The 19,398-nt window shown below is 32.3% G+C and overlaps 2 protein-coding genes and 2 pseudogenes across 4 annotated transcripts; 1 reads left to right on the top strand and 3 right to left on the bottom strand.

The window, feature by feature from the left end:
• On the bottom strand, positions 2,616 to 9,092 carry LOC109360808 (T-complex protein 1 subunit beta-like). 3 transcript variants are annotated; one of them, XR_002109220.1, is made up of 13 exons: positions 9,030 to 9,092; positions 8,391 to 8,423; positions 8,248 to 8,304; positions 7,966 to 8,031; positions 7,761 to 7,872; positions 6,393 to 6,521; positions 5,530 to 5,601; positions 5,251 to 5,366; positions 4,643 to 4,719; positions 3,872 to 4,357; positions 3,455 to 3,770; positions 2,776 to 2,993; positions 2,616 to 2,728 (listed from the first exon to the last, which is right to left on the bottom strand). XR_002109220.1 is itself a non-coding variant. In XM_019605937.1 (12 exons), the coding sequence occupies exons 2-12, from the start codon at positions 8,394 to 8,396 to the stop codon at positions 2,847 to 2,849; spliced, it is 1,584 nt and encodes a 527-aa protein (XP_019461482.1). In that variant the 5' UTR covers positions 8,397 to 8,423; positions 9,030 to 9,092; the 3' UTR covers positions 2,616 to 2,846. The 3 variants fall into 3 exon arrangements, 2 of the variants coding, with proteins under 2 accessions (XP_019461482.1, XP_019461483.1); XM_019605937.1 differs by having other exon boundaries at positions 2,616 to 2,993; XM_019605938.1 differs by having other exon boundaries at positions 2,616 to 2,993; positions 8,391 to 8,419; positions 9,030 to 9,059.
• LOC109360122 lies at positions 10,858 to 12,194 on the bottom strand (annotated as a pseudogene).
• LOC109359924 lies at positions 13,117 to 14,558 on the top strand (annotated as a pseudogene).
• Positions 14,813 to 16,747, bottom strand: LOC109359568. The gene is made up of 2 exons (XM_019604271.1): positions 16,303 to 16,747; positions 14,813 to 15,369 (listed from the first exon to the last, which is right to left on the bottom strand). Exons 1-2 carry the CDS (start codon positions 16,679 to 16,681, stop codon positions 15,011 to 15,013), a joined length of 738 nt encoding a protein of 245 aa, XP_019459816.1. The 5' UTR covers positions 16,682 to 16,747; the 3' UTR covers positions 14,813 to 15,010.

Here is a 19,398-nt window from a genome sequence, read left to right as displayed (position 1 = left end):
TTTCACTTCTAATGCTAGAAAAGTAAGAGCCTCAACAACTTGGACATAGAAATTCAAAATTGTTGGAGCTTGGTTTGGTTCGTGGAAAGCCATTAGTGGAAACTTTTGGGTGTGAAATCTAAAAAACTCATAAGTCCCACATAAAGAAGTTTTGAAAAAAACAACTTCCAAGTCCCATATTGGAGAGATGAAGAACATGTAAAAAATCTCATGTCATGTTATAAATGGAGTCATTCTCCCCTCATTAAAACTCGCATCAAGTTGAATGCGCTTTCATTCAACTTTTTCTTTCTCCCTCATATTTTTTTCCTTGATACTAAGAATTGGCACAAACAACCAAATTGCGTGAATTTTGAGAACTGATAGTATTGAGGAAAAAGAATTGACACAAGTAGTCAAATTGTGGACATTTTGAGAACTGACAGATAATCAATATTGAGGGAAAAGAATTAGCACAAGTAGTCATATTGTGGGAAAAGAATTAGCACGGATAACCATATTATGAGAATTTCTAGAATTGGCACTAGTAGTCATATTGAGATGGGTGTATTCGAGATTGGTTCTTACAGTGCAGTAAGAATTCAATAACAAAGATCTGATCTGTTTTATCTTACGAATGACGTGGTTGATAGTCTGTTTGCACAATTTATGTAATATCACGAAACGTCTTAAAAAGAGCAGCAATCTGGTCGTGACTCGGCCAGTATGTATTATTTTGTGTCATTTATCATTTTTACAACCTACAATAATAACATTGACACATTAGAGTGATTCATTTAATGTAACTAATTTTTTAAAGTTTGCCATTAGTAAAATCCACACTTTAATAGGGTCAAAATTAACAACAAGTTTCCACTAAATCAGTGGACATTGTTCGATCTTTATGAGAGTCACTTAATGATTATTGAATATATGGCTGCTCTTTGGGCTTTTAGCCTTATTCATAAGAAAATGGCAGGGCTTATATTTTTATTTTTGAACAATGGACACTATCTGACACCTCTTTAATATTTGTGGGACACTTTATGGTAGGTGACCAATTTAAAATTAATTTTATTAATTCTATACTTATTGACACTTAGCTTATACTTTAAATTCACATGAACAACTCTCTAATACTTGTCTCAATTTTTATTACAAAAACTTTAAAAGGTGGAAATTGTAGATAAAGATGATAATAAAATATGTAATATAACATGATGTGGGTTTGAATCACTTGATTTCAAAATTGTTAATTTAATGAACTTAAGTTAGGTGCTATCGTTTTTCAATGATGATGATCGAAGGGGGAAAAGTTTTAGGTATATTGACTATAAAAGATAGTTCATATTGTTTTGTGATTATCTCAAAGTCAGTCATTTATAGGCTTCTATTTTTTTAGGACCTTATTCTTTGTGCTTGGTATCAATTAGCACAAAGCATATTATTCAAAAAAAGGTTAAATTAAAGATTTGATTTGAACTATAGTTGAAAATTATCCCCTTCAACTCATAAAATTATGTAGGTTATTTTTTTCTCTCCATTTTTTTCTATACACTGAAAAAAACCTAAACATCATATTTACATATTCCAACTCTTCCTTGTTGGTATTCAAAATCCAATTAAATACTAAATAGTTTAAAAACAAGAGACTGGTTCAAACATGAGAGATGATAGGTAACCACATATATCACAAGAAAGATAAATCAACCTGAAAGGCCAACAAGTACACCATGTGAAACAAAAAGATGTTAGAAAAATATATAATTATTATATTTTTAACTTAAATTTCAACTAATCGCAAACAGTGACACATGTATTGGTAAGTTTTATGGGACAGTAGATATGCTTCCCGTATAGTAGTACTCTAACTATGTAGAATTCTATTAGTACTTAATGAAGTACATTAGTTCTTCATACTTGAAAGTAATAAATGGGTTACCTACATAGAAATTTGTAGTCCACAATAATTTTCCAGTAATAAGTGAACTCCAGATAAAAATAATATTGTCCAACAAGTGCGAAGGCTAAGATTTCACTAGTGCGTGAAAAAAACATACATATAAACATTTCATTTGTTCATTTTTGTTGATCTTAGCTAAGGTTTTGTTACTTTTAGTTTTTTTTTTATTTAAAATATTTACGTTTGGAAAAGAGTCAAGTTTTCATATATCAATGGTGTATAATCATCCACATGCATAATTGCTTTTAAAAACTTTTAATTTTGAAAATAAATCTAATCCAACAATATTTAAGCAATTATTTTGCTTGAAGGAACGTTAAAGATTGATACCATTATATTTTGTTGAAAATGTCACGTATTAATGATGCTAATTAGAAATGATACCTCCATATATTTAAATTTGTTCAAATATACAACTGGGGGCAAAGGGAAGGTATGCATCATTCTACATTTTTTAATGGGAGAAATGGAACATTTCACAAAATACATTTTCAAAAGAAAAACACGTTACTCCTCTAGGAAACTTTCATTTTATGTTCCTTTTTTTAAAGTTCTATTGAATTTAAGTATTAGACACAGGTCAGAAGAGAATGAAGATAGATTGCTTTTAACTATGAAAAAATTCTTTGGAGATGCAAGATAGAAGGAAAGGAAGAAAATATCTATTTTTTTCAAGGATTAAAAACAAAAGACAATGTTGTTCTCATAAATTAAACTTCAAAATTAACCCCTTGCAGTGGCAGGAGACAACTTCTATGTTCTTGGTCTCTCCTGCCACACCCACTCCAACCCAAAACAAATCAAACTTACCTAACAAACTTTCAGCATTACACCAACCAAAACCAACATCATAGAATACCTCAAAAAAGGTAATGCATCCCCCAAGTGTTAAAAGACCAGATTTTTACATTCTGTCTTCTCTTCTCCTGGGAGCACACGTGATGATCTCGTCAACTCGAAGGATCATCTCAGCTGCCTCAGTTGCAGATAGCAATACAGCCTGCTTCACTTTGAATGCTTCCGATATCCCCCTTTCAGCCATGTCTCCAACCTACCATAAATATGACAGCGGTATAAGTAGGTTAGCCGAAAAGAAATTAGAAAGAAAGCAACATGTTATTGTCCTAACTCCCACTAGCATTAGGCAAATACCCCTCCCTACATAGACATGGCCACTAAGAAGAAAATCTTATAAATGACTGTAAGATACAATGCACTAATATTGGAAATATTAATGAAACATTTCAGTTTATACCGAATAAAATATGATATGAGCAGAGAATAGGACAATCAGAAACATGTCAATCAAATTCCAAGATATTCCAGCACCCACTTAGAAAAGAAAGGAAAGGATGCCAGTATCATACAATAAGATGTGGGATTTCGAATTTGGTGATCAACAACAGTCAAGCCTTAAATCCCACTAGGTGGAGTCGGCTATGTGGATCAAATGATGTCATAATGATCTCTATCATAAATCTAAACTACCCAATTCTCAGTTTCAGTACTTACCGAACCAGAGATAACATCAATTCCTGAGGTACATCCCTCGTTCTGATGCTCTGCACGGAGTTGAGAAATCAACTCAGCACTGTCCAAACCAGCATTATCAGCAATGATTGTTGGGATAGCTGAGAGTGCCCGGGAGAATGCCTCAATAGCAAGAGACTTCTTCCCAGGTGTTTTCCTAGCCAATTCATCCACTTCCTTTGCCATCACCATCTCAGGCCATCCACCTCCAAGAACCACCCTGCTGTCATTGATAGTCTGTGATAGCACACACAAGGCATCATGCAATGACCTCTCAGCCTCATCAAGAACATGGTGGCTGCAACAAAAGTAGATATGTCAAACTTAAAGGTATTCAATATTTTCAAAAACTACCAAGGAATGTAAAAGCACAAAATTAAAAAAAACAAATTTGAGTACCTAGCGCCTCTCAAAACTATTGTGCATGCCTGCCCCAATGCAACACCAGAAAAATGAATCAGCTTATCCTCACCAATCATGATCTCCTCAATAAGGTTGCAATGTCCAAGCTTCACAGACTCAGGATTGTCAAAGGTCGATGCAATCTCACCACCAGTTACTAGAGCCAGACGCTCAATACCATCAAAATCAGCATGCTCAATAGCCAATATTCCCGCATCAGCAAAGAGCTCCTCTGGGAAATTATAAATCAATTGTCTGTTAACAAAACAATTGATACCATGGCCTATTATCTTTTGCACCTTTTCTCTCATTTTCTCCTTCTCAGCTCCTTCGATCTCAGCAACTTTAGACATAGAATCAACACGAACACGTGCTCCGTATATCTTCACCTTGTCTGTGTCCATGGCAGTGTTTGCCACCAATATCTTTGCATTCTCTATGCGTTTGGGTTGTCCAATACCAATTTTCTTGTCAAGAATGAATCTGAACAATGAATCCAAATCAGAAAAATTGTTTTCCACCGAGACTAATGCAAGGATAAGGAACACTAGAATATAAACAACAAAAGACTAGTAATCAAAATGCTTCATTGTAAATGAAGCTGCAAAATTTGAAAATAAATTCATTGTAGAAATTCATTGAAGACTGCCTATGCAACTCAATACATAGATGATACTCTAGGATTCAAAAAAGGGTTGAAGCTTTCCATAGATGCGAACTGCAAAATAGTATTTTTTTTTTCTGAAATGATAGACATAGGTCATTTACCCTTCATCTAAGAATGAATCCGTTAGTGATCCTCCAGGTTTCTTTATAATCTGGATTGACTCTAAATTAGTGCTTCCCTGCAGTTTGAAACATGAACACTATAGAGTAAGACACAAGGAATTGAAACATGAAAACACATATAGATAGCTATATAACAATTATAGTAGTCAATCCCAGATAATAGGGCCGTAGCATCTTCAACCAAGGCTGCTATAGTGGAAATGTAGATAGTGAAGCAGCAGTTTAATCGAAGAAAGTGAGGACAATATACACAATTTCTAATACAGATAATAGACCTTCAAAATCGAAAAGATGCTCAAAACTTGAGATATGTTCATCACTAATACTTCAAAGTAAAAGATTAAAGACACAACAAAGATGGGTTTGGACAGAAAAGTCTGAAACAAGCTGAGAAAGTGTGAAACATGGGAATGCAGAGGCTGAAAAAAGTTGGGAGTTAGTGAACCATTATTGCCAAAACAGGGCAAGAAAGTGTGAAACATAAACATGTGACGGGATTTTTTTCTATAGATAATTTTTAGCCAAGTATGTAAAAATATGTAGACGAAAACTGGATCAAAGGATTCTAGAGTGAAGTCACAGTTCACCTTCAGTCTCATTACAGCATCTACGGCTAATTTTGCAAAATGCTCCTTGTCCTGTGAGAGAATTTTGGAGCTCAGAGTAGTCCTTGCAATGTTCATCAAGTCTGACCTGAATTTCTCTGCACATTCAATTACATTCATGTATTAGACATTAAGATGCAAGAAACAATTCCATACCTTGACCCACCATTAACACAATAATAATAAAGATAAAAGTAAGGATGCATTTAAATACCAAGAAGAAAATAAAAAATAAATTCCTATGCAAAAGGAAAAACATACCAGTGTCATCTTTATTGTCCACAGCCTTCTGCAACAAAGCATTGCGAGCACACTCAGCTGCCATTCGGAAACCTGAAACTCAAACAATAATATCAAGCACACTCATGTGAATCACAAAGGCACCATTACAGCAACAACAACCAAATCTTAATCTCACTAAGTGGGATCGGCTATATGGACCTAATGATATCATATTGCTCTATTATGACAAGGACAATGACAATTTTCAACTAGAGCATCAGGGTCAAGAGTTCAAGGTTTATTTTTGTGTTCCTTTTTACTCATCTTACTGTACGGAGGAAGGGTCCACTAAACAGGCCAACCTAAAGTGTACATGGGGCAGCCTTGGAAAGAAAAATATAGTTTGTTTTTTTACTGCTTTTATTAATTGACCATAAATAACTAGGAAGGTGAAAGGAAATGTGAATACATTTTTGGGGAAAAAAAGTAGCATTACATCCATTTGCTTAATAATTATCAACCTTTGAAGGGGAGCACATCTATTGTCCCACAAAATGTACCACTCCATGTGCCACTTGCTTTGATTGGTTGAAAGAAATGTATTGAAGTTAAAAGTTTAAAAATTAATTATTAATAATGGCACACTTTGTGGGACAGAAGATATCCTCCCCCTTCGAAGGAACATTCCATTTTCTTCTAGGATACATATTAATAATGTATGGAGTAAGGGACAATGACAAATACATTGCTTTCTTTAACAAATGAGATTACTTATTAAGGTAAGTTGATTAATGCTCAGAATGTGAGACAATAAAGTTATCAGAAAGTATGTCACACGAAAAACACAATAAAAGTTGCATCACAACAGCAGTTGGCTACTGTTGGAAAGCAAAGAAATGAACCTGAGATTATTGTCATCGGATGAATCTTAACTGCAACCAGCTTCTCTGCCTCCCTTAAAAGTTCCCCAGCCAATACAACAACAGAGGTTGTTCCATCACCAACCTCATCGTCTTGAACTTTTGATATGTCTAACTCACGTTAAGGATAGTTATCTTATGATTTAAACTTATATATTTACATTGCAATGAAAATTCCACATCAATGTTCTCATCAGTAACCAGATGGGTACTACGGGAGCACCCAAATGCTTGTCGTCTGGAAGATTAGTATGTAGCACATGAAACATGATGAATGACCAAAAAGAATTCTTCTTAATACATAATTGATGATAACCTACTAACCTAGGTATTCTCTAGTAATGCTGAAGCATTTGCAGAAAATATCCAAGACCTACCTAATGAGTTAGCACAAATTCACCACATGTCCATTTACTACCAGGATTTTGGAAGTCAGACTAATACCTGTTTGAACATGATTGTTATTTTTGGAGTTCTGACTAAGCCGAGATATAGCCAAGACTAGTCATTGGAAAGCTCTGGATGAAATTTCAGATTGATTTAACTTTGCATTTTTCATCATGGAGGCAGAACTCAAAACTTAGAGAAATTACTATTCAAACTCATGTCTTATTGGTATGCTAAAACTCAAATATTGTCTTTGATTACTTGTTCCCCATGCTTAGTGGTAATATAATAAAGGACACCCCAATGCAAGAGGCTCCAACCAAGTGGGGTTTGGGGTAGATGTACACAGCCTTACCCGCAAGCGAAGAGGTTGTTTTTAGGATTTGAACTCATGACCTCCAGGTCAAAAGACAAACAACCTTACCCTTACATTGAGGCTAACATGCTCCAATGGGATAATCTGATACTTTCAAAATAAAAGACCTTAACCATTTTACTATACTTAAAGGTATGATACAAGGCTATCTATTATATGTTTCTCAAGTAAATAGACTTTGGCTCTCATTATTTTGAGAAAGTTAAAGGGTGGATTCCCTTCTGTGATGAAATGTAATTGCATATACTTTTTTTCTCTTTGGCAGATTCAGATGAGTGGGAAGTGTGTTTTTGTCTGTATGTCTAAAGTTGTAGGTTCCTTAAGATGGGGACTTTAATCCATCTCCTGAACCATATTTCGGTTTTTTGTTCTGGTCAAACATCATTACGTCAATACAGTTTAGGTTGGTTCAAGGACTTCCCTTGGGACTAGTCTAGAAGTTTCTTATGTGCTATTAGAAATTTAAAACATTGACATGCTTCTTGTTTTGAACAGCCATTTCATATTCAATCTTCCAAAATAATCCCCTACTATCCAATAAATTCTAAGCAAACTCCACAACAACATTAAACAAATGATAAGGATACCAACAAGGACTTTAGCGGCTGGGTTATCAATATGGAGAGACTTCAAGATTGTCGCCCCATCATTAGTGACAGTAACTGCCTGTCCCCTGCCTGTAGATTGCAAAATTTTATCCTGCAGTTATCGCAGCCAATATATACGTATTAATTACAAATAGAAAAGTAAAATCACCCATCAGCACATGTATGAGAAAAGAGGATATTCTACCATTCCCTTTGGCCCTAAAGTCGTCTTCACCAAGTCAGCAATAGCCATGGCTCCAACAAAAGATGCCTGCACAAAAAACCACACAACACATGCAGTTAGAATTAACCAATTTCCTCAGACTCATAAAGGATTAGGTTACACTATGGCACCCCTATTGTAACGATTATTTAACCTGGTTAATCATACTATACGTCATGTAACCAGAGGCTACCATAGGATTTACCAGAGGAAAAATTAGCTAATGCAGATCAGAAGTTAATATATCAATCTTAACAAACTTACCATTCTGGCACGCTCTCCTTTTTCTTCCATGGCTTCATCTTTAAAAATTCTATCGATCTATAGCATTCACCAAGTAAATCAATTTCCAAATGAAGGAAAAACAATAAGAAAAAATGAAACAGATTTATTAGCAAGTGACTTACCGCCATTCTCAGAATTCAAATGTGATCACCTGACTAAAGAAAAAAAATCTGTCAATCAATCACATATTTGATGTACTATCAATGTAAAGTTTACACTGCCAATGCACTAAAATTAAGGACCTGTGTTCCTTTCACCTTTTTTCACACACAAAAAAAAGTAACTGTTTTGATAATAAAAAACCACTTCTAACACTACCAAATTGCTCGGTTAGGCTTTTTAAGAAGCTATAATTTCCAGCTTCTCAAAAAATCACTATTGCCAAAATCAGATTATTTTTTTTAATCCGAAACCCTAAACCTAAATCTAATTCATAACAAGTGAGAGAACTAGTTAGAAGATCAAATATTAAGTGTTTTCAGAGAATCACTTACTTATGGTGAAGATTAAGATATAAAGTGACGATTTTTAAAGAAAATTCTAATATTGATCCAATTTATAAGATCCAATTGAACAAAAGACTACGTTTTGAAGAAAGATACAAAAATAATAATGTACTAAAAACACAAGTTGAGTTGAATTAAACTATAATTATTGATTCACAGTCTCTTATTAAAACGAAACCAAAGATGTCGTTTAAGTAAAAAAGGAGTTGGGGAAATAAATGGCAGAATGAGAAAGAAAAGGAATGAAGGAGTTACCGGAAGATTACGATGGTGGCCTAGAGAGGAATCAAGTTAGGGTTGATACTTCAGACTCAAATGAGAGAAGGGCAACTAACGACATCGTTTTAAATACTACTTATTTCCAAATTATTTATTAGTATTTTAGTATTTTTTGTGTTCCACTCAAACTATTTCTTAGACACTCTAACTTTAATTATTGGATCAACTTATGACTATCACTTATTAGCTTACTCGTTAATATCTATACAATATGATTAAAAAAATGATATATTCTTCTACTAATTCTTACTAAATTTATCTATTAATCATTGTACCTACGAGAAGACAATATATATCATATGATTTTTATTTATTAATGATTAATTGTAAGTTATTTGTGATTTTCTCATGGTTACGAGGCTTAGTAGGAGGATATGACATTACTTTTATTAGTTAAAAATTTATATATTGTCATTGTATCATCCAACATTTATTTAACTTACCTTTTTGAAGTTTCAATTCAATTATGATTAATATTAAATTATGAATGATACATTAACAATATATAAAAATTCACACACTATTAATATATACATTTTGCTTCTTTAAAGAAATTAGTTTTTTCAATTTTTTTTTGCCGTTTATCTTCTGATCACCAAATTTATATTCCAATCAATTAACACTCTTAATCATTTAGTTATAATTAACATAGAGAATAAAGAAATAACCTATATTATTTTGAAATTTTACTTACTATTTAGCTCTATAAGCTTTTCATAAACAAAAGAAATTGAAAATATACATATCTATAAATTTGGTTTTAAATTTATTCATTAAATATATAATCATATATGTGTATTTTATAATTATTATAAAAATATACTTTTATAATAATATATGAATATCATATATATTTTATATATTAAAATTTCATATAAAATCCATTTAATAGTCATGTATATATGGAGAGGAGAGTGAACCAAATAATAATAATTGTCATATAAAACTCTAACAAAAATGAATCTTGTTTTCACGATCACATATGAATAATTAGAATTAAAAATTATTTATTGATTATATGACCATTTTAAAAAATTGTATGCATGTCTCTTTTATTTTGACGATCCAATAATCTATATTAATTAGATTGAAGATCCACTTATTCTAAGAGTAAGTTTTTTGAACTTATTCTCTATCCAAACCATTAATTTTAGGATATCTAATGGTTTATATCTACTCAGTGATTCATTCAATTTCCCTAGAATTGATAGATATGATGATGAATAATTTTAAAAAACTTAATCTTAAAGTAAATGGATCCCTCCTCTATTAACTATTGTCATTTCTCATAATAACTCAGCTACTAAGTGTCATAAATTTGAGTTTATTAAATTGTTCAAAATTTTATGAAATGAATTAAGTTTGATTTAAAAAATAATTCATATTAAACTCATCTTGAAACTCATTTCTTCTAAATTTTTTACGGTGTGGTACCTCACAATTTCAAACCATTTATTGGTCCTGTCTGAGAACAATCGTTTTTTATTGACATGTCAGACCAAATTTCACGTGAAGAACGACACTGAACTTATTCACCAAAAAAGATTGGTTAATATTCATGAAAAAGAAGAGAGAGAAGTAAATATTCAAGTAGATGAATTGATAAAAATATTAGGTATAGTTACTGAAGATACTAACTGCCATGAACTACATCACAAGATAAATTTGGAGTACCATGAAGAGTTATTACCTTAAAGAAACTAACTGAATATGTCATTATATACTGTCTATGTATAAATCTTTACACCGACATTGCATAAATATTACACTCACGAATGTTATCACTTGGTAATAGTCTTTCAATGTCATAGTTGTTGATATTAGAGCCTAGAACGTAGCCGAAATTGTCCCTCAGCTAAAAGTATGGTTTCTGTTACCATTGTGGTTGCTCCACCATCAACTATGTTCCTAGCAGGTTCAACTTCAGCACTTGAGTTGGAGTCACTTGTGACTTTTAATGTGAATACTACATCACCAAGAATACATAAATAAATAAACAAAAGAATTTATAGCCACATTTTTAGATCTTTAGAAAGCTACTAAGACATGGACATTTCATGGAAAATTAACCAAACAACAAGGGCATGCTTAGAAATTTAGGGGTCATAAAAAAATTTAGAGTATAATGTAATGGAATTCATCACTAGTTTCAGGACATAATCTAAATTTTTTGTAAGAAAATCACATTTTTTTGGTTAGCAATGATAATCAAAACAATTATTAAGGACTAGAATTGATAAGAGAAACTATAGCAAAAAATTTTAAATAAGATTGAGATTTGATAGTAATTTTTACATTGACAACATATTGATTCTAAAGTGACATAAGAAACTTAACAAAAAAACTATGAATGAAATTATTGCCTAGATTAGTAATAAGTGAAACATCTTAATAGTATGAATTTTCTAGGGTGCCTTAATTAACAGGGTTGCCACAGCAACTGACTTTGTGTAACTGGTGTTGTTACTCTGGTTAAATTCATCAATATATGATTTTGATATAGTCATGCATGCATTACCCTTCAACTTTGTACCTTAACTTTTTGAATAAGTACCTCTACACACACAAAAGTCGGGTTTATTCAAGTGTGAAGTTTCACATTGAATATCACAAGAGGAGTGAAAGAGATTATAAGTGAAAATACCCATTGAACTAATGCCTTAAGGTTTTGGTTCAAGACGTGGTGTTTCAACTTATGACTCTTCACTCTTTCCACGGCTTAGTAACAATAGAACTCCCCGATAGTTTGAGGCTTCTAGGTCCCAATTTGTTACAACACAAAAATTATTGAAATGCATACTAAGCTGGTGGAGGGGAAGTTGAAGTTGGTGGACTATAATATCTGCTCACAAAAAGCTAAAATTTGACACCAGCTTTAGGGCTATCCTTAAAAGCTGAAACCAGAAGATTATGGAGAGGTAAAGAAAGGACTTTTTGCTCCAAGGTTGATAAGGGTGCTTCAGAATTGAGTTTAAGTTTCTTTTGATTATGTTCTTCATCTGCACTAGAAGATTGGTAACCAAGTGGTTTATCTACAAACTCTTTGAAAGCATTGTGTCTATTCCCTTGGTTTTGTCCATGATCTTCCATGCTTAAAGGATGAGAAAGTTTCAAGATTGGGAAGGTTTATGACAATAGAATATGTATATTATGATAGGGAAAATGGAATATGATAGTTTTATATAGTTACTGTGTTCATTTGACTAATTCATTTTTTGTACTAGCATAGATTATGTAAGGATCTAAGATCTTGTAACTTTATAAAAGTTGTGTATGAATAAATTACAGTGATTGAGTTTTCAGAATTTTTATAGAAAAAGAATAATATAATATTTGTGAGAAGCTTCCATCAATGTCTTCATTCTATTATCTAAAATATTTGAAATTTCATTAGCTAAATTATTGTTTAGACTTAGGTGCTAGAGACAAATTAGAGTTTGGTAAATGATGTTATATATTTTGTTTCTTCAGAAAAAATATAATACAGAGAAGATATGAAAGAGGAATTGGCCAATTTTATAATTCTTGTAGCAATTACCCTTCCTTTTTTTTGGGAGCCCATCTATTATCCCACAAGTTGTATCACTACATGTATCATTAGCCTATGATTGGTTGAAAAATATTTTGAAGTTAATAAATTAATAATTAACTATTTTTCTGACGAATTACAACGGATGGTACTGCAGTGACACAATATGTAGGACAACAAATATGTACCTTTTTTCCAAATCTTTGACCATTACACATCTTCTGTGTCAAAAAAGTGTATCACTCAATATGTCATTTCTTGTGATTGATCAAAAAAATACTTAATTATTACATTTTTAACTTAAGTAGATATTTTTCAACCAATCATAAGAAGTGGCACATGAGTAAGAATGACACTTTTTCGGACAGAAGATGTGCTCTCACTTCACAGCAGTGCATGTGAAATTAAACCTCAGGTGATATTGGTTTCTGCAATCTCCCTTTTGAGTATTTATAGTTGCATTTTCTATCCAAATTCATATCCATAATTTCAACACTTCTCTAACAAATACCAATAATGGATCAAACTAAAATGAGTGTGGTTGGATGCATTCCATTAAAGTGACACTAGGATCTCTAGACCATAGAGAAGTGAAATCTTTCATAAGCAGCATTGCCAGTGTTTCAAGCAAACTTAGAAAACACAATGAGGAAGCATACTCACCAAAACTTCTCACAATAGGACCAATACATAGAGGAACTAGTAGCCACCTTCTTGCATTCGAAGAGCACAAATGGCGTTACATGCTCGCGCTTCTTCACAGGACTCGGAATCCAGTTTCAGCCTTGGATGAATGTGGCAGAATCATTCTAGGCTTGGATGATGCAGTAAGAGCAAGCTATGGAGGTTATATCAAATATGACTCTCATGAATTAGCCATAATAATGTTACTTGATGGTTGCTTCTTGTTAGAGTTACTCCTTAGGTGTGCTCCACAAGATATGGTGCATCAAATTCTAAATGAAGATAACCATCATGGTTCTTTAGACCCTATACTAGGACACAATGAGATGCTACCATTTGTTCTCATTGATCTCACACTTCTAGAGAATCAAATACCCTTCTTTGTTCTTAAGACATTGGCTAGGATACTACTTTCAGATATCTTCACAAGTCAAGTTGATCACCTTGTTTCTGATCTTACACTTTCTCTCTTCGGCTTCCCTTTGATTCGTTGTCCTCCGGTGGCGCATTTTCTCCATCTTATGCACTTGTCCTCCATTATTGATGAGGGGCAGAAGGTGATGTTTTTTTCTGTTCTGGAAGAGTCTGTTAAATCATGTTCGCATTATTATCATCTGGTGACGAAACAATCCTTAAGGATAATGTCGTGTACGCGTCTCATACTATGAACATTTTATCTATGTTCTCATTTTTCTTCTATTTTGTTTATTTATCTATTGTATATTTTGTTTTTCTAATAGGGGAAACAAGCTCAACAAGAATTGAAATGTTGTGCCACAAGGCTTAGAGCTTCCGGAATAACACTTAGACCAATAGAAATGAATAGAAATCGGGTTAAAAGGTTAGGTTTTGGCATAAAGTTCGTTAAATGGAGCAAAGCATAATTGGCATAAGCAAACAATTCAGTTCTTATGCATTGTTTCTTAGAGGGTTGGTATGTTCTTCTTGATATTGAACTACTTGTGAGCATTGGAGTTATAGTGAAAGATACAAAGATCAGCAATGAAAATTTGCTAACTTTTTTCGGCATAATTACAAAGGGTGTAGACCAAATGGACTCAAGTTATAGCAAACTTTGTGAGGACTTGAACACATACTCGGCAGAGAATCCCTCGAAGAAGTTCCCTATATTGGTGTGGCATTATTGTAGACTTTGTGTAGAATGCATTAGATACTCTTGCAAATGAAGCTATAGAATCTTGATCCATGATTATATACGAAATGTGTGGAAATTGATAGGAGTAGTAGCAGCTATGGTGTTGCTTGTTCTCACCACAATGCAAACTTATTAATAATACTACAGACAATAATGACAATTTGACAGAGGGACTTGCTTATAAGTTTTAACATCTTGCATTGAAAATTTTCATATAGCTAGAATCCAATAAGAAATTATCACTACTTTCTATTTTTCTCAATTATTGGACTAAATTTAAGTACCAAATGACCTCCTTTTAGTTACACTTCTAACCCTTTTAATTCAGAATATTATCATCCACTTGCATAAACATACTTTTAACCTCAAGTTACATACATGCATGGAGACCACTTATATAGTATTCATAATTTCGAATATCCTTACCATGACAAAGTTCGGAAAAAAACAAGTTTTGAATAGTTGCCAACGGCTAACAAAAGCGACTTTTAAATTAGATGTTATATCGTACATGCATCAATGTATAAGACATGTCATATACATGATAATCCGCGCCAAAATAGTGTGTTCGTGCTGTATAGGATTTAATTATAATGTATCCTTAATCAAGTTCTGGCACTCAGCAATAAGTTCCTGTCCTTTGTTGTGTAGGATCTCTGCTTGAATCAACAACATAGCTCCTTTGTGTCCCTTTTGCCCTGCCATCTCAATCTCATTTGTTGAAAAGCTCATGAGCTTCAAAAGCTGCGCTGCATCAGCCATCTCAAGTCCAACATCTATTGTAGGATCCTTATTCGATAGATCTTTCAACCGTTTCGCAGCGCAATCTCGGTGTGCCGCGATTGTTGTATAGATTCCTCCAGTTTTAGGCCTCTTGGATAGTTCCTCAGCTGCCATAGACACCACTGATTCCATCTCACTCTCATCTTCTTTCCATTGACTATGACCTACATGACAAATTCAAATATAAATCCATATAGGTATGATTTCTATGGTAAACCGATTTTTGATAAGCTTAAGCTATGGTTTTTAGAGCCAATTCGGCTTGATTCTTGAAAAATGGATAATGCAGCATATGCAAACAGAAAACAATGAAGGTATGATTTATTTCTAAAATATATTTTTACATAAGCTTAGGCTATTAGGTAAGTACCCAAATGATTTTTATATCTCATGTATTGAGCTTGAAATATGAATAATTAGTAGATGTAAACATAAATTATTGAATACAAAAGTTCTTTCATAAACCAACTTTCTCCTAAGCCTAAGTTGAGAAGTAAATTCACATGATTTGTATATCTAACAAGACCCATCAAGTAAGAGTCCATTGGGGTTGAAATATGGATAGTGCTAACACCATCTTTACCTTGTGCACTCATGAACACCCTAGTCAAGGGTCATATAAACTGACATATATCATTAACCATGTGGACAAAGATTACCCGTCCCGAGATTTTCTTTTATTCACGTGTTAATATTTGATTGGTCCAAGATAGAGAATGAGATACTATTTGGGACAGGTGATCTCTGTCCTAACCATGCCATGTAAAATTTCTTCCCAAACAAAATTGATATATATACAACAACTAAGTCTTTATCTTACTAATATATATATATATATATAAGAGGAGAGATCCGTTTATACCCAAGTTACACTTAATCTCATTCATTGATTTTCTAAATGAGTGAAACTTAAAAGTCATCTAAGATTCATTTTTTTTCTCTCATCCACTTATTTTATTCACACATTAGGTCCGTTAGATTTAAGAAAATCAATGAATGAGATTGAGTATAACTTAACTTGGGTGTAAACGAATCATTCCTCTACGTATATGTGTGAAAATTTGAAGATAAAGAGAAAATGGGGTGTTAGAACTCACTAGTTGAGATAGTTTTGCCAAGTTTTCCATCATTTTTGACATACTCCATGTGTGATGAGTTGCTAGCAATGGATTGTGGAGATGGTCCACTATTACCTGAAAGCTTCAAAGAACTAGATGGAGAGGAAAAGTGTAATGCTTCATTTATGTCAATATTTTGTTTTGGAAAAGGAAAAGAGGTGGATAAGTTGGTAGTGGTTGTTTCTGAAAAGAGAGACTCAGAATTTGGTTTAAGTCTCTTATGGCCATTATCAACATAATCATAGGATTCATGTTCATCTTCTAATGTTGGAGAAAATGGTACAAACTTTGCAAAAGCATTGTTGTCATTGCTTCTTTTTCTTTGCCTTTGATGGACAACAATACTAGATTCCTCCATAATAATGTCTCTCACGTTTGCACCAACAATGTTATTATTGGTTTCAATTATTTGGATGTTCTTTTCTTGTTTGTGGCAACAAAAGTCCAACTCTAAACGCAAAACTAAATAATTTAATAATTGGACTAGGGTTATATATTTTTTTGTATTACCAATTATATGTGACATTCTCAATAATTAGTATCCTCTCAGAAATTAAATCATTAAATTTTTTATATTTCTAATATAGTAGAGTTTACGTTACTAAACCAACACTTAGTTGGAGTAATATTCCTTTTAAATACTCATTTTTGTTTTGGTATCATTGATTTACTTTTCAAGTTATTGTAGTTTAATAGATGTTAACATAATTGGACTTAGAATTTCCTTAGTTCAAAACAATATAACCTGACATTTAATTAAGAATATAAAGTAAAATCATTTTCAAGTTCAATTAGTAGTTTGATTAGTCAAACCTTCTGGTCTAGTTCTCATAATATTAATTATATGTATGTTAATTAAGTTTCCCCTTACATCAAACATTATGAGAGACTAAAAAATAATTTGCAAGGGTGAGACATTACAAATGTTTTCATGGTACTCTAACTATAGTCTATGACCAAAGTTATCATTTACTCTTTTATTTTTGAATTTTTATAAGAAAAAAGTTTTCATCACACCTAATTATAATTATTTTAAGATAAGGGATCCACTTACTTTTAGTACTGAACAATTAATTTTATATATTTTAGTTTAGAAAATTATGTTATATTTTTTTGTACATAATATTATAATTTTTTAATAAAAGTATAAAAATGAATTCTGATATTATTAAAAACTGCATCGGTAGTTTGATATATTTAGTGGAGGTAACTTCCTCTAACCTCCATTTATATTTTTTATTATATGGAATAATATTATAATAATTATTAATTGTAAGGGCAAAATAGGTAAGTGGAAATTATGTCATGTAGGTAGTTATAATATGTTTTGACTTTATATATAGTATAGATATATATATATATATATATATATATATATACTAAGTTTAATCGGTAATTCTAGACATTACAGTAACCTCAAGCTGAAAACAATTACATATGTAAATATATATATTTTAACTCAATATATACAAGATCGTGAATTTCAGATTGTATATGTATAAAATAAAAATACATTTTAACACACACACACACATATATATATATATATGTGTGTGTGTGTGTTATACATATACTTTGAGAAATTTCAAAATTGTAAAGTGACAAAAGTCAATGTCCAACAATAAGGCATTAGTGCACATATAATATACATATTGCATAACAAAGTCATAAAAGTTAATGCATTGTTCATGTACATATCTGAATATATACTTTAACACATGTCACAACGATTCATAATACAAATTACTCATAATTCAAATAAGTGGAAGTAAATAAAAGTTATCCTCATTATTCTTAAATACCCAATTTTCATAATCAATAGCGAAAACATAAAAATCCCCAAGTTTAAAAGTTAGGGTTCATAAAAAAATTGGGGGAAAATCATCTTCAATGGAGAATCATAGAATTCAGAACATAAAGCTCTGATACCACTTGTTAGATATTTCTTGATAATTGTTGAAATATCAATCCTAGGATCTTGAATATCATGATTCTCACTCATAATATAAAACAAGGATATAAAGTCATATCTGAATCAATATTCTTTGATCTCCTCATTTGATGTACATTTTGAGAGAGAGAGTTTTGATATAATGGTCTTCATCAACCAAATCCTTAATTCCTTTTGGGACCATCATTTTCCCTCTGATGAGGAGAGCTGAAAGTTATTTGTGATTTGGTGTATTGGGGACCATAACCGATCCTTATATGTTAACTTATATGGTTCCAATTATCCCATATAGGCAACCGTCTGGGTATACACTCATTAAGCTCATATTTGTTATTAGTTTCAGAAGTCTTTTAGGTTGACATTAATTAGACCACTTTGTTGGAAAAACACCAATCCTAAGATCTTGAATCTCATGATTCTCACACACATGAAACAAATGGTACAATGTCATACATGGATCCATGTTCCTGGATGTGCTCATTTGATCTACGTTTCTGAAAGAGGTTTTGTGGTATGATGATCTTCCTTAACAAAATCCCTAATTCCTCTTAGGACTTGCATTTTCACTATGATGGGGAGAGGAGAAAACTGAATTTGATTTGGTGTGTTGGGGACCATAACCTTCCTTATGTGTTAACTTATAGGGTTCTCAACATCCCCTATAGGTTAACCTGATGGGTATCCATCCATTGAGCCCACATCCGTTATCAGCTTTTAGAAATTTATGGGGTGTCAGTAATTAGACCACTTATAATGTAACCCCCGAAATAAATAGTTGTTATCATTGTATCAAATATATGATGTTCACCTTAATTATAAATTATAAATTTCTAACAATCTCTCACTTGGGCTTCCTATCTTCCTGATACATTTATATCAAAGAACATTTAGACTTCTTTTTAATACAATCTGGTTTATCTCATATATCAACTATGGAACCACCACGACTTTTATCTGTTGGAATTTCTGACAATTTATGGGTCACAAATATAATTCTATAATTGTGTTATGGCCATTATGTAATTAGCCAAAATATAAAATGATCTTAAGTAATTAATTTGGTGGCTAAGGGCATATGTGTCATGAAATAATAATAAGTGTAGATACCTTCAGGCAATTTCTGA

The sequence above is a fragment of the Lupinus angustifolius genome, chromosome LG11, assembly GCF_001865875.1.
Source record: "Lupinus angustifolius cultivar Tanjil chromosome LG11, LupAngTanjil_v1.0, whole genome shotgun sequence".
In the NCBI taxonomy this organism is placed as follows: domain Eukaryota; kingdom Viridiplantae; phylum Streptophyta; class Magnoliopsida; order Fabales; family Fabaceae; genus Lupinus; species Lupinus angustifolius.
The sequence above is the reverse complement of the archived record's forward strand: the minus strand, read 5'-3'. Positions and strand labels throughout refer to the sequence as shown.

What these genes read in the sequence shown, in the direction of transcription:
- LOC109360808 (XM_019605937.1), bottom strand. An exon ending in ATGCTGTAATGAGACTGAAG is followed by an intron (nt 4,720 to 5,250) that starts GTGAACTGTGAC and finishes TTCAAACTGCAG; the next exon opens with GGAAGCACTAATTTAGAGTC. An exon ending in TTGATGTTATCTCTGGTTCG is followed by an intron (nt 2,994 to 3,454) that starts GTAAGTACTGAA and finishes TATTTATGGTAG; the next exon opens with GTTGGAGACATGGCTGAAAG.
- LOC109359568 (XM_019604271.1), bottom strand. Translation starts at nt 16,681, where the DNA reads ATGGAGGAATCTAGTATTGTTGTCCATCAAAGGCAAAGAAAAAGAAGC. An exon ending in TGGCAAAACTATCTCAACTA is followed by an intron (nt 15,370 to 16,302) that starts GTGAGTTCTAAC and finishes TTTGTCATGTAG; the next exon opens with GTCATAGTCAATGGAAAGAA.